Source organism: Quercus lobata, chromosome 3 (assembly GCF_001633185.2).
Source record: "Quercus lobata isolate SW786 chromosome 3, ValleyOak3.0 Primary Assembly, whole genome shotgun sequence".
In the NCBI taxonomy this organism is placed as follows: Eukaryota; Viridiplantae; Streptophyta; class Magnoliopsida; order Fagales; family Fagaceae; genus Quercus; species Quercus lobata.
In genome coordinates, this window is record NC_044906.1 from 40,141,767 (window position 1) to 40,156,774 (window position 15,008).

The window sequence follows — 15,008 nt, forward strand, 5'->3', positions numbered from 1 at the left end:
TACCTCTCAATTGAACCATCAGCCTTATACTTAATTTTGTATACCCACGTACACCCTAAAGGCTTCTTACCAAGCCTAGCAAGCCCATCAAGCATGGTAAAAGGAGGCCCAACACATAAGAAATGCCTCAGCATTAAGTCTTGTTTTGGTTTCACAATGAAACGACTTTTGCCTTTTCGCAACAACGCACATTGTTTTGGCTAGAAAACTTGACTAAACCAAAGCAACTGTAGAAAAAGCCATTGACACTTTTTATATAGTTAATGGATAATAGAAATAGAAATACATTAATAGAAATATATATATATATATATATATATTAGTAGAAATTATGGTATTCAACAAAATTAGTTTATAAAACTAATTTCCCATATCACAGAAGCTAGCTTAGGTAGAATGTATGAAAGAGGAGAGTAGGAGAAGAAGAAGAAGAGTGTACGAAACAGTCTCATCACTTCCTTCTCCGATCTCTGCCCCGAAACTCAACCCGATTTGTTTGCTAGATCTTCAGGAAAATGTCATATCCAACACTTCTTCTTCTTATTGTTATTATTCTACTCTTACTACTGCTACTACTACTATTACTAGAAGAAAAAACCCACATCAGAAACAGAATCAAAATCAATTCTTGCAATCTGTTAGAGATCAGTGCAAGTATGGAAGCTTAAGGAATGTTGATCATGCCTTAGACCTGTTTGATACAATGCTTCACATGCACCCTTTGCCTTTCATTGGAGATTTTACTCTATTGTTGGGTGCGGTTGTAAGAATGAAGCATTACTCTCTACCCTTTTCTCTAATTAAACGAATGGAATTATTCGGAATCCCGCCCGATGTTTATACTCTCACTGTTTTGATTAAATGCTTCTGCAATTTGAATCGGGTGGATTTCGGGTTCTCTGTCTTGGCAACAATTTTGAAACTTGGTTATATTCCAGACTCTGTTATTCTAAACACTCTTGTCAAGGGGCTGTATCTTCAAGGTAACATTGCTGGAGCTGTGAGGTTGGTTGAAGATATGGAGAAAAACGGGTATTAACCTAATGAAATTACTTGTGGGACGATACTAAATGGTTTGTGTAAGATTGGTGAGACTGATATGGCTATTAAGTTGCTTAGGAAGATAGAAAAAAACGTATTTTGAACCCAATGTAGTGTTCTATACACAATTATTGACAGTTTATGCAATGATAGATTGGTAATTGAGGCTTTGAACCTTTTGATTGAAATGAGGAGCAAAGGTATTCAACCGAATGTTGTCACTTACACGTGCTTAATTCAAGGCCTGTGCAATTTTGGCCGATGGAGGGAGGCTACTACTTTGTTGAATGAGATGACGCAAAGGAAAATCATTCCAAATTTGCAAACCTTTAGCATATTGGTGGACACATTCTGCAAGGAAGGGATGTTGACCGAGACAAACGAAGTTTTTACCATGATGATTCAAAGAGGCATTGAGCCTAACATAGTCACATATAGCTCTTTGATTGATGGTTATTGTTTACAAAACAAAATGGATGATGCTATCAAAACGTTTAATATGATGGTTGAGAGAGGTTGTTCACCTAATGTGTTTAGCTATACCATATTAATCAATGGATATTGCAAAAATAAAATAATTGATGAAGCAAGGAGGCTCTTTGATGAAATGTCAAAAAGGGAGTGGCTCCCAACGTTGTGACTTATAGCACTCTTATAGGTGGGTTTTGTCGAGTGGAGAGACCCTAGGCTGCACTAGACCTATTTCATAAGATGCAGGCATGTGGCCAACTTCCAAATCCCCAAACCTATGCTATCTTGTTGGATGGCCTTTGTAAGAACAAAAAAATTGGGGAGGCGTTGGCATTGTTTCAAGAGATGGAAGACAAAAATTTGGACAACAATATTGTGTTTTACAACATCTTGATTGACAGTATGTGCAATGCTAGGAAACTTACAACTGCAAGAGAAATCTTTAATAGTCTTCTTGCAAAAGGATTGCAACCTGATATTCGGACTTACACTATAATGATCAAAGGGTTTTGCAAAGAAAGGCTAATTGATGAAGCGACTGAGCTGCTAGAGAAAATGGATGGGAACCATTTCTCTCCTGATGATTGCACATATAACACAATCATCCAAGGGTTGTTGCAACAGAATGAGACAATAAAGGCTATGGAACTTATTAAGATAATGGTTGACAAGGGATTTTCAGCAAATGCAACCACTGCATCCATGTTGGTTGACTTGCTATCTACAAATCCAAGAGATAAAACACTTCAAGAATTACTTCATTATTAAGACTTTGCCAATCAATCTATAACTTGTATGTATATTTGTTGGAAGTGGTTATTTACTTTTTATGAGTGAAAAAAAAAAAATCTTGTGTCATAAAGGAACAAATGAGCATCTCCCTCTCTCTCTCTCTCACCGATCAATCTCTGATCTCTCTTCTTGTCCCTTACTTCCATCATCTTCAAGATCTGCCACTCTATCCCTCGATCAAACATGACCTGAATTGTTAGCTTGTAATTACAAGACGGAATAGCTTTCAGTCAATATGAAACCAGATTTACTGCTTCAGGAAATGGGTGAGGCTGCTAAATCAACAATCTCTCTTGATTTTATATTCAATCATTTCATTAGAGTAATGGTTCCATTTGATGCTCTAACTTATTCTACGCATACTCTTACTACCTCTAGTAGTCGATATAGTAGTGCTAGAGAAAATGTGGAAACCCCAAATTAGTTCTTTAAATCTGTGAGAGATCAATGCAATTCTAGAAGATTAACGAATCTTAACAATGCCTTAGGTTTTTTGATTGAGTGGTTCACATGCACCCTTTACTTATCGTTTTGGATTTTAATCACATGTTGTATACCTATTTTGGCATGGCAAATTAAAGTTTTCTATCCTAGGAGACAAAATTCATGGGATGTATGTTCGATGTTATGGAATAGTAATATAGATATAGTAATATGGAAAAAAAATTAGAGTAATGGTTCACTGCTTAGACACATTGTATCACTGCCTATTCTATAGTGCTGCCAATGCTTTATGCGTATTTGTAAGCGGATTCTTTTTTTCCTTATAAGCTTTGTGGGGATATATTTACAGTGGACTGGGCAGCTGATAGTTGCATGCTTGCTCAAGGAGGCAGCTGATAGTTGCATGCTTCTTCTTGCATTGTTTGAGAGAGAGGCAACTTAGGTTGCAGTACAATACAAATAACATCACAAGTTTATCATTTTGACGTTTACTGTTTTAAGTTACAAAATAGTAATTGAAAATCAAAGTAGAATCAGATGAGCTATTCTCCAAACCTGTGATCATATAGCTTGCTGTACAATAGTTCTTTTGTCTCGGAGGTTACAAATGTCTAAGTGGGGTAGTGTTTCTAGCTGTGATCTCTTCCCCAGTTTGAAAATGGAAAAACATTGCAGAAATGGCTGATACAAGCCATGAGATTTGTGAAAGAACAGATGCCTTGGATGCTGCTGGAATCACTACTGTTGTCATTGGAAAGCTGATTTTTTTTCAGTTCTACTTTTGATTAAGTTGGAGCAGTATTTCATATCTAGCACTTTGTCACAAATTGAAGATGTTAGTATACACAGTTAGTTAAAAATCTGTATGAGATTGGCATGACCTTGCTATGGATTAGTAAAATTGGGCCTTAGCTGCAACCTGAGGGAGTAACTCCAATTATATTATACCAGATACTTGCTAATTTTGACTAACTTTTTGTCAACTTTTAGAATACCAATTGAAATAGAGTAAACGAATTGCGAAAACTAAATGCAAAATTCAATCTTGAGGAATGTGTTTGCCTAGAACTGTCTAAAATCCCATATCGATAAACAAATTGGTGAAAAGTAACAAGTAAGGTTTATTTTCAATGCAAAGAATATTGATCATGATGACGTGTCCTAATGCTCTAGTTTCCTTTGCTTTGTTTGGTTCCTACGTGAGCAGGGCAGGCATCAAGACTGTTGTGTTGCATTTCAAGGTCTTCATTGGGTTGATCCAGAGAGCCATATTTCCATATTGGTTTTAAGCCATGAAAATGAAGGGTGTGTGAAGTGCATCTCTCAAAATGGTTTAAGGAGGTTGGCCGACAGTTCAATACTATATTCCCGGCCTTATCATTATTATTATTCACAATTATGTATTTAATGGTCCTTTAATTCATTTAGCAAGGACATGAGCTATCCTGTTGGCATATCTGTTGGAAAAATTTAGACTAGATCTTAACTAGATGAACATTTGGGCTTATAGTAGTAGAGCTAAAGGTTGCAGGTTCAAGGCTTATCAATTTGCGTATATTTCAGTTTTGTAGCATTAGCAAAGTCTCGTATAAATTTCCTTATAGCTTAATGATACTTTTATAATTATAATTTGTATATTTAATGGTCCCTTAACCCCTCCAATATTTGCATCTGGTAGGTGATGATGCATTAAATAATATGAGCTTTAATTTTTTTTTTTTTTTAAACTATTAAAACTTTCCCTATATTTAGTTGTAGTTTCAACTTTCAAGTCATGGGAAAAATCCGCTGTGAAAACATCAGTGAGACATAAAAGAAGAAACCCAGTGAGACATAAAAGAAGAAACCCACCATGACCAAGTATAGGAAGATCATCCAATTTTCATATGCCAAATATGCGTTGAGCCCATGTAATCAAATCAAAAATTCAACTACAATAACAACTATGTGCACCATTTTTTATGATGCCAAATACATCAAAACCCATATTGATAACAAGGTGCCAAACATTAAATGCCCTATATTTATTTATGATGCAAATATATTTATGGTGCATGAATTGCATGTTTAAATAAGAATTTATAAATAAAACTTAATATTATATATATATATATATATATATTATATCTATATTTGCTACCTCACTTTGAAGGCTTTATAACGTCATTATTTTATTTATTTGATTTTTAAACCAAATTTCACCACTACAAACGTGTTTCTCTTATATTCGGTCCTATTTGGTTTGTATAGTCCTATTCAGTCCACATTGGTCCATTTTGTCTACTTCGGTCCCTTTTGGCTTTATTCGGTCCAATTTATCCACTTTGGTCCTATTTGGTACATTTCTTCTTATTCGGTCCACTTTGGTCCTATTCGATTCATTGTGTCCACTTCGGTCTTATTGTCTTATTTATTCTACTTTGGACTTATTCGGTCGATACGGTCTTATTCAGTCCATTTCGGTCCACGTTGGTCCTATTCGGTCCACTTTGTCTCTATTCGGTCCATTATATCCGCTTTGGTCTTATTTGGTCTATTCGGTCTACTTTAGTCCTATTCGGTTCACTTTTGTTCTGTTCAGTCCATATTGGTCCTATTCGGTCCATTTTGTCTATTTCAGTCCTAGTTGATTCACTTTGGTTTATTTAGTCCATTCTGTCTGGTTTGGTCCTATTTAGTCCATTCGGTTCTCTTTGATCCTATTCAGTCCAATTTAGTCCTTTTCAGTCCACATTGGTTCTATTCTGTCCATTGTGTCTACTTCGGTCATATTCGGTTCATTTTGTCTACTTCGGTCTTATTCAGTCCACTGCGGTCCATTTTGTCCAGTTTGGTCCAGTTTGGTCCTTTGGAACTAGAATTATTGATTTTCATTTTTTTTTTTTTTTTAACTCATTGTAGCATTGAACAAAGTGAATATATTTAACCCTTTTCACCAAAAAAGAAGAAGAAGATATTTAACTCTTGCTATCTATTTGATGCACCACATGAGTCAGCAACTAGTTCATATAAAGAGGCATCTTGCCCTTTGTAACCCATAAAATTCTTTTCTTAAAATTTTCAAATTAGTTATTAATTTAAATATAATTTTTAATAGGTAGATAATATTGAAGGTTAGATTCAAATCACAGATATAAAATACTATCGCAAAGAATATTATTGCCATTGGGCTATCACTTCCCTATCACCATGAACCTAAGCTATTTTGTCGGTAGACCTATTAAAAATTATTATGAATTTACTACAAATAATTGTGCCAAGTGGTTACACTAAATTTTATCAAGACTTTAGGACATAGAAACCATGGTTAAGCCAATCAAATTTCAGAAAGTTTTTAGATAAAAACAACTTATTTGTTCTCATGAAATAAGTTTTGTTCATATCAACATATTAGTCCAACTAAAAATAATTAGAAAAGATTTAAATTAAGTATAACTCATCTAAGTTAAAACTTATCTAGAGTACTTATCCTTTCACTTTGCTCTACATATATTGTTCACGTAGCTTGCTCTCTCTAAGCAACATAGCTTCTAAAAATATAGTTGTTCTGCTGTTAACCTACTAATTTTTAATTGTTATTTAAGTCATTAACTTGATCTATTTTTTGGTATGGCTTCCAAAAAAAAAAGAAATAAATAAAATCTATTTTTTGGTATGCTCTGGTGCATGTTGGAGTAAATGCAAAAGCAGCGCACATGTTTGAATTGGAGATATGCTCTTGAAACTAAGGTAAAGAATTGTACGCCTGTGTTCTTTCTAAGAGAAAATTTCATCATTATTGACCCTAAAAAGTTCTTACAGGTGCAAAGACTATTGGTATAAGAGCCTAACTGCAGAACACGCTAAAATATAGAAGCAATTAAGGTGTATTTGTTTGCAAAGGCCAAGTTTATGCAATTAGGTATTGACAGTGTGGTTGTTTGATAAAACAATAAAATTCAATTAGTACTAAACAACTATGGTAGATTTGGCGCTGGCTTGGAGCCTTGCAGCATCTTCTATCAAAAAGCTTATACTTCAACATATATATACATCTACATTTTCAAAACACACACACACAAAGATTCAAGTTTGAGTAACATTAAAGCAGTGGCGGAGCCAGGAATCTTGAGTTGGGGGGACGGAACTATATATTCTGTCAAGATAAACTCAAATAAAAAATAGACACTCCCCTAAATATGTGTATGTGTGTAAATATAAAATATATAAATTGTTTGCAAAACTTCATCCATGTTTGACAAATCAATATCATAATGTTACAATTGAAGTATCATATGAGCTTTTTTATTTCTTAATAAAATCTTGAGAATAGAAAATTTCAACCAAATTGCATATATTATCAATGTTGAATGGTTTGAACGTATTAATTGGAATTGAAATTGAGCTAAAAATTAGGGGTTCCACACTTCCACTATTTACTCACAAAACTTACTATCTAACTATTTCATTCTATTACAATTGTATATCATTATCAACTCTAAACTCTCTCTTTTTTAGGAAAAATTACTAAAAATTTGATCAATGCTTTCTTTTGGGGGGGCCAACTCCTATGTTTTTTCATATAAACTTTAAATATTTATAAAATATACATAAATTGTAAAAAAAAATTAAAAATTTTGGAGCCCCCCCAAGGATACATGTGGCTCCGCCACTGCATTAAAGATTCAAATTGTTGAACCACAGGGTTTAGTTTATTTTTTGGGTACAAACGCAATTTTTTTTCTTTTTAACTAACAATAGGTCACAAAATCTTTGAATGAGATTTCTTAGGATTCATTCTACTATACTTTTTTTGTTTTTGTTTTTGTTTTTGTTTTTACACCATGTTTGATTTTGGCCACCACAGAAAAATTATTGAATGAGATTAAAGACACCCATAATTCATATTTGCTATATGTGAAAAAGATAAATTGAGGAAACCAGAGCTCATTCGTAGTTGCTCTATGTGAAAAAGATTGAGGAACAAGCCAAAGCTTCCTTTATTTACAGACTAGGCATATTGAACACCATTACGACATGGGTATAACATAGATACGACATGGGTATGGTACCCTAAATGAAGTGTCCGTGCATCCTAGTTTATAGATACAAGAGCATAGCACAGTGCTCCAACCTGAAGAAGCAAAAATGGTTTCCAACATAATTGGAGGAAGCAATATTCGTGAATCAGAACCACCCAAGAAAGTATTCTTTGCAGTTTGCACACCGCAAATCATGGGAGTTTATATTTTATATTGCTTTAAAGTATAAGTTTCACTATTATGTATGATATATCTTACAGGAATTTATGAATGGTGTTTTTTGAATTAATTTTTAGACTTTCTAACTCTAAACATGATGAATTGTTTACAAACAGTATACAATCACAACTTTTCTCTTTTATATAGTGGAAGTAATACTTCAATTTCTTTACTTTTATTATGATAATATGCTGTAGGGGCTAGGGCCCAAAATAATGTATTGGGTCTTGGGCCTTGTCTGAGGACACTAACAAGTCTGAGGAGGAGAATACGACTTAGATGATCCACATTACAAATCTCATCAGTGGGGGACAAAGGGAAGAAGGTCCGAGGAGGAACTCCTCCTTGGACACGGCAAATGCAGACTAGGTGTGTATTCTAGCAATTGAGATGCGCCCCCTGAACACGTGAGAGGGAAGAAGATTCAAAATATCTAAGGAAAAGTTGCCACTACCACATTAAATGCACTGTAACTACTTTTCTAGCTGCATTAATGTGGAGAAGACCCCTGAATAGTGCTGCCTTGACTACCACAACTCACAGAGGGCTGTAAGGGGTGTCTGATGGAATGGGTACTCAAGTGGGGATCCAGATGATCAACAAATATAAGGTCCAGATGATCAGAAAAGAGCCATATAATATGGAAGAGCTCCCATAAAAGAGAAACAGGAGGAGAAGAGTAAGGGAGAAAATACTGTAGCATGCTAAACAATCTTAATATTGTGATCTTTATACGTAAAATTTTGGTCCCCTCGGACCGAATGTCCTTTGGCAATAATGACTTTTATTTGTGTTTGATTGATTTTTAATTCCATGCTAGCCGTTATCCAACTCATCTAGACCAAGTTCTTTGACCCATACTCTACAAAAATTCATTGTATTGGACATATTAGACCAGGGTTCCATACATTTGGACTTGGGCTCCAAATCTTGCCCCTACATATGCTATACTGTTTTACTATATAGCCTAATTGTAGATTTAATCACATCATTATGATTACTGAAACTAATTAATATATATTACAAAAAAGGTACCCGCCCATGGTGTGCATAGAGCTTTGCAATTTTTATTTTTTCCCAAATTTACTCAATGTTTCTCTTACAATTCAAATGCAAATGCCTTGTTACAAACAATTACAAATGTCATTATGAGAAAGTCGATATTTTAGATGAGAATTAAAAAATTATGTAGTAATAACTATTCATTTATTTATTGTTTCTCAAATAAATTATATATCATATAAGTTTATGATCGAAATTGTGCAACGCACGGACTTCAACTGATTTCCATTAAAGTTAGGCTATCAAGTACTAACACAAAAACACCCACACCAATTTTTACACTAATATCATCAATCCGACACATTCATTCTAGCATCAACACCCTAACTATGTGGCTTAAGATAGGGTTTATGGACCAAGGTTTAGGTCATGATCAATTATGGAGTCGTAGGAGATTGAGAAGAAAGGGCTATTGAACAATTAATGCACAAAAGCTCTCTCATTGGCCATTTTTCATTTTACTTTTTTCCCCTTAAAGAAAGAATTAATATTTTTTCCCACTAACAAGTGATGTTTGGATGATCCAAAAAATAAAAGAAAAAAATTTCTTTGAATTATTCTTATATATTTTTTCCTTTACTTTGTTTACTTCTCTTTCTACAAGAAAAGTAGCAAAATGGAAATTTTTACCGGAGTTTGGAATTTTATGTCATGACTTTTCAAATAGCAGAATCTTGATATATATATATATATATATATATATATATGGGTTGGGTTCAAGTTACACTTGATGTAATTTTAAGTAATGTTACACCACTTAATATTTTTTAATTGGATGTGAATTTTGACAAATCCACCATTAGATTGATGACATGGTTATTAATCAATTGTTTAAATTCAAGTTTTTGTAGTTTAAAATAAGCATAAAAGATGATTTTATGAATCAAATAGTAAATAACATCCAATTGACATGAAAATTGGCATGAATGTTAAGAACATATAGAACATATAATTCAATGATCCTAAACCCTGCAAGAACCAAATTCCACATTTAGCATTATCAAAATCATATAAAAATTAAACCCCTAATCATGTTTTGAGATTTTCTATTTCCTTGTGACCAAACTTTTGAGGTAGATTTTTATTGTCTATTGGATTGTAAGATCAAATTATTATGTGTTGCACATAATAAGAAAAAGTTTGCTAAACATAATATTTGTCGAAGCCAACAGAAATTGAGAAAGGTCCCACAACAAAAAAGAACCATTGAGTGAAAAAATATGAAAACATTAATTGGAGTATAATTCAACGTATATTCTATTATTGTTTTAAAACTATCAGAGGTAAATACATTAAACCTTGTTTTTTTTTTTTTTTTTTTTTTTTTTTTTTTACATAGAGTTAAATGTCAAATGTAAGAAAACTAAAATGTCAAAAATAAACAAACTGAATGGGTTAAACACAAATATAAAATAAAAATTGTACAATATGAATATGAAGTAAGAAGTTGTAGAGATTTCTAATTCTTGAAAACTCTTCTCATAACCAACAAACCAATCCTAGCCATCCATAGCCCTAAAGCAATCACATTGTCTACAACCCATAAAAAAAAGCATATCATCCACAAACGTTAGAAATCCAATGGAAAAACTGAAATTGGGGGAAAAGAAAAAAAAAAAAAAAAAAGGTAAAGAACACACTTCAAAGGGACTTTCCAAATCTGATGCCACTTTAGCAACTTTTGCGGAGGTAAAGAGAGCAACTGGAAATTTATAGTGTTAAAAATAACATAGTTAATCATAGGAGTGGTAATTGAAGAGTTTGAACTTCAAAAGAACGAAACGGTTTTGAAGGGGAAAATGAAGAGTTAAGAATTGGAAAATGGCTAAATTAATGATGAGTTGGATTTAATGAGTTAAAAAATGTGTAAGGTTGTTCATAGTGAGTTGAATTTAATAAGTTAGAGAATGTGTAAGGTTGCAGTATTTATTTATATATTAATATTGTTTAAAAAAGAAGGAAAAAAAAAAGTGACATTATATATCGATGATATGGCTTATCTGAAGTGTAGCAACAATAGATGTTATGCTTCAACTTTTAGATATATATAGATATATACATATAAATAGACATTATCCTTAATTAAGAATATTATATTTCTATAATATTACTACTAGAGTCACAAACTATTTTATATATCTCTATCATACGCACATATAAATAGGATTATCCTTAAACAAGCATTATATATATATATATATATATATATAGACCTCACCTCTGGTTAAGAGACTTGAGAGATAGTGGGTGTGGGTGAGAGGGCACATCTACGAAGATGGAGAGATCTAAGGATGTTTGTGTAGTTGTAGCGGTGTTGATGTTATGCTCAATGATGGTGAACACTGCTTCTTCTATGTCAATGCCTGAGGCTGAGAATAGCAACGAGGAACTCAGAGGAAATCTGCTTGCCAATGGGCTTGGCTTGACTCCTCAAATGGGGTAATATATAACCACTACTGCATTGCTAATGAGCTCTATCATTCTTCTTCTTCTTCTTCTTCTTCTTCTTCTTTTATTTTAAGTCTTTCTTATTTATTTATTTATGGACAACCAGTTTGTGCCGTTTGGATTAGATCATCATAAGCACTGTTTGTTTGGTGTGGTGTATGTGTATACAAACCCAATAGCGCTCATTAGATCAGGGTCGTCCTCATCTGGAATCTGGATTGCAATGATTATTATTAAAGTAAAAAGTAATTAATGATTGCGTTTTGCAGTATTCGTGTCGTGTACCCATGTTATACGTGTGACATGGCAGCCATTTTATGTTATAATTTTTTCAAAACTTACTCGTATAACCTTGTTGTACTCATATAGGTCCGTGTCCGTGCTTCTTAAGTGGTAGGCATTTAACTCAAAAAAAAAAAAAAAAAAAAAAAAAAAAAAAAAAAAAAAAAAAAAAGTGGTAGGCACTAGCATCCTCGTAATTATTGACGTGTTTTCTACTTATGTAGGTGGAATAGTTGGAATCACTTCAACTGCAAAGTGGATGAGAAAGTCATCAAAGAAACTGGTAGGTTTACTACTCAAATGCAATATTCTCTTTCAAACGTTAACCAAGTTCTATCTTTTTTTAAAATAAAAAGAAAAAAAGAAAAAAATTATCCTTATATATATATATCAAAAAGTGCTGTCAAAATTCACATAGAAAAATGGTAAACTGCATCTGTTGAGGTGGGAGAGAGATCGACTTAAAAGAGTTCTTTGTTTTCTTGGTTTGACAGCTGATGCTCTGGTCTCCACTAGTCTTGCCAAGCTTGGATATATCTACGTTAATATAGGTATGTGGCAATAGATTTACGTAGTTTCTCTTTTAGTCATAAATCTAATTTTTCTTTAAGCAAAGTGGGCGCAAGAATGAGCCAGAACTTCTATTTCTTACTTTCCCAGGTGATTGCTGGGCTGAAATGCATCGTGATGCCAAGGTTTGGTTTCTCTTACAATTTTAGTGTTTTTGAACTTGTAGTTGCACTAAACATTTTATTTTACCTTTTCAAGGTAATCTATTGCCTAGGAATTCAACATTTCCATCTGGTATTAAAGCCCTCGCAGATTACATTCACAGCAAGGCCTTAAGTTAGGAATCTACTCAGATGCAGGGTAACATGACTGTACTACACCCTAACACAACTTTGTGCTACATTATTTATTGTTCAATGTCGATATTCCCTTGTTACTGAAACAACTAGGAAAAAAAATGCTTCACCTCCACTTTGCAGGCAATTTACTTGTAGCAAAACCATGCCTGGTTCACTTGATCACGAGGAGCAAGATGTCAAAACTTTTGCTTCATGGGTAGGAAATCTTGTTTTTATTTTCTTTATGGGTTTTACTTTGTCCATTTTTGCTATTGACACTACATGCAAATACCATGCAATAATGAAATTTTTATGCAGGTTATTGATTATTTGAAGTATGATAACTGTTACAATGATGGAAACAAAGCCAACTGTTAGGTAATATAGTCATCTTGACATCAACCTCACAAGTAAATGGGGAAATATGGATCTTTTTTTTTTTTTGTTTAGCAATGTATGTTCAAACTTTGAGATATGAGAGTATAATGATCCATTTTTTTCTTCTGTTAGATACCCTGTAATGACTAGGGCACTAACAAAAGCAGATCGTCCAATCTTTTTCTCACTTTGTGAATGGTAATCCTATATCTCTAACTTTTAAATCTATGTGGTGAAAGTCACTCCATTAATGATTGTTTTGTTTGATTTGTATTTCTTTCCCTTAATAGGGGTGACTTGCACCCTGCTCTATGGGGTTTTAAGGTTGGAAATAGCTGGAGAACTACTAATGACATTTCTGATAATTGGAACAGGTAGATTAATTTCATGTTTCTGTTAAGTTCATAATTGATTATACAAATTCTTAGCCCAAAATCATTTCTTTTGGTCTGTTCTCCCACAGTATGCTCTCTATAATAGACTTGAATGAAGTATATGCTGATCTTGCCAGGCCGGTGGTTGGAATGGTTAGTATTCTCCCACAGTAGTTTAAGTCACACTAACATAATTTAAAAAAGATGAAGAAGCTTTTAGTCCACTTTTTTCTATGAACTATTTCGTATTATCTGCTTGACTTTGTTCAGATCCTGACATGCTTGAGGTGGGAAATGGAGGGATGAAAAATAATGAATATATAGCCCACTTTAGTTTATGGGCTATTTCCAAGGTATTTCGGGCAGTACTATTTGGAATAGATGCTCATGATTTGAATGAATGCATATTTTTTGGGTTTTGGCTATCTGTTTGCTTAAACAGAAAATGGTATTGTAGGCTCCCCTTCTCCTTGGTTGCGATGTGAGGAACCTGACAAAAGGGACATTTAATATCATTTCCAATAAAGAGGTTATTACAGTTAATCAAGGTAAGTGCATCAATTTTGTAACTGATGGTGTAATTTCCCTCCCATCATGTGAACTACTCTGTAGCAATGGTTATGAAAATTGAATTGATCATCATCTATAACAGATTCACTTGGCATACAAGCTAAAAAGGTTAGGATGGAGGGTAATAGTGAGGTAATAAAGTTTGCCTAAAATATCTTATGATGCGTAGTGTGTACTTTTGTCTCACTTCATAAGAGCAAAACATGACTTTTTATGTTAAATTGCAATAGATTTGGGCAGGGCCTCTTTCAGGCAATAAGGTAGCTCTAGTTCTACTCAACCGAGCCACTGTGCTTCATTCAATTACAGGCAATTGGGACGATATTGGAATTCCTGAAAACAGTGTCATCGAAGCAAGAGATGTTTGGGAGGTAATTTTGATTAGGCTTTCATTTCTCATGTCTTTAAGGTCATGAGGCATTTCAGTTTTGCATTTATATTTGTGAGATACCTTCAAATATATGTGTGCACATGTGTTTCTTCCAGCACAAGACACTCAAGACACGATTTGTTGGAAACTTGACAGCCAACGTGGGGCCTCATAGTTGCAAAATGTTTGTGTTGAAGCCAATTGCTTGAGTTCTACTGCGAAATGCACACTTGGCATTGCTCTCTTCTGTATATTCTTCCTGTTAATTCTTATCTATACCTGATGCTGTAGTGTGAGTGGGTATTGAGATTTACAACTCTCTTTTCCACCGTTTCATGTAATTAAAATTTTATTGGAATAAAGAAGGAAAAATTGGAAGAAGAAAAAGTTTCCTCTTTTGTTTAAATAAGCAATGAGTATAGTGTAGTACTACTATATAATCTTTATCCCCCCACAAGAGGCTGTTCTTTCTTCTGTCTTGGCATTACCTTTTTGTAATAGAAAGAACAAAACATTATTAATAATTTATGTTAAGAAAAATTATTATTTGGTTAAGTAAATAAAATATTAATTAAATTGAAAAAAGGATTCACCTGCAATGCAATGTAAATGCTATAATAGATTGCCTTGTTTGAGTGGTGCACTTTGACAAGATGATATTTTTGATGGTGATGCATAGATAAATTTC

General features: G+C 33.5%; 1 protein-coding gene and 1 pseudogene across 1 annotated transcript; both read left to right on the forward strand.

Annotated features, from left to right (window-relative positions):
- Positions 1–400: 400 nt before the first annotated feature.
- LOC115980884 (putative pentatricopeptide repeat-containing protein At1g12700, mitochondrial) lies at positions 401–2,280 on the forward strand. Its single transcript, XM_031103086.1, has 3 exons — positions 401–1,032; positions 1,195–1,546; positions 1,759–2,280. Exons 1-3 carry the CDS (start codon positions 401–403, stop codon positions 2,278–2,280), a joined length of 1,506 nt encoding a protein of 501 aa, XP_030958946.1.
- A 9,066-nt stretch (positions 2,281–11,346) lies between these two features.
- LOC115982163 lies at positions 11,347–14,529 on the forward strand (annotated as a pseudogene).
- Positions 14,530–15,008: the final 479 nt, after the last annotated feature.

Coding starts and splice junctions, on each gene's coding strand:
- LOC115980884 (XM_031103086.1), top strand. CDS start 401: ATGAAAGAGGAGAGTAGGAGAAGAAGAAGAAGAGTGTACGAAACAGTC. Junction 1,033..1,194: donor GAAGATATGGAGAAAAACGG/GTATTAACCTAA, acceptor ATGCAATGATAG/ATTGGTAATTGAGGCTTTGA. Junction 1,547..1,758: donor TCAAAACGTTTAATATGATG/GTTGAGAGAGGT, acceptor CATAAGATGCAG/GCATGTGGCCAACTTCCAAA.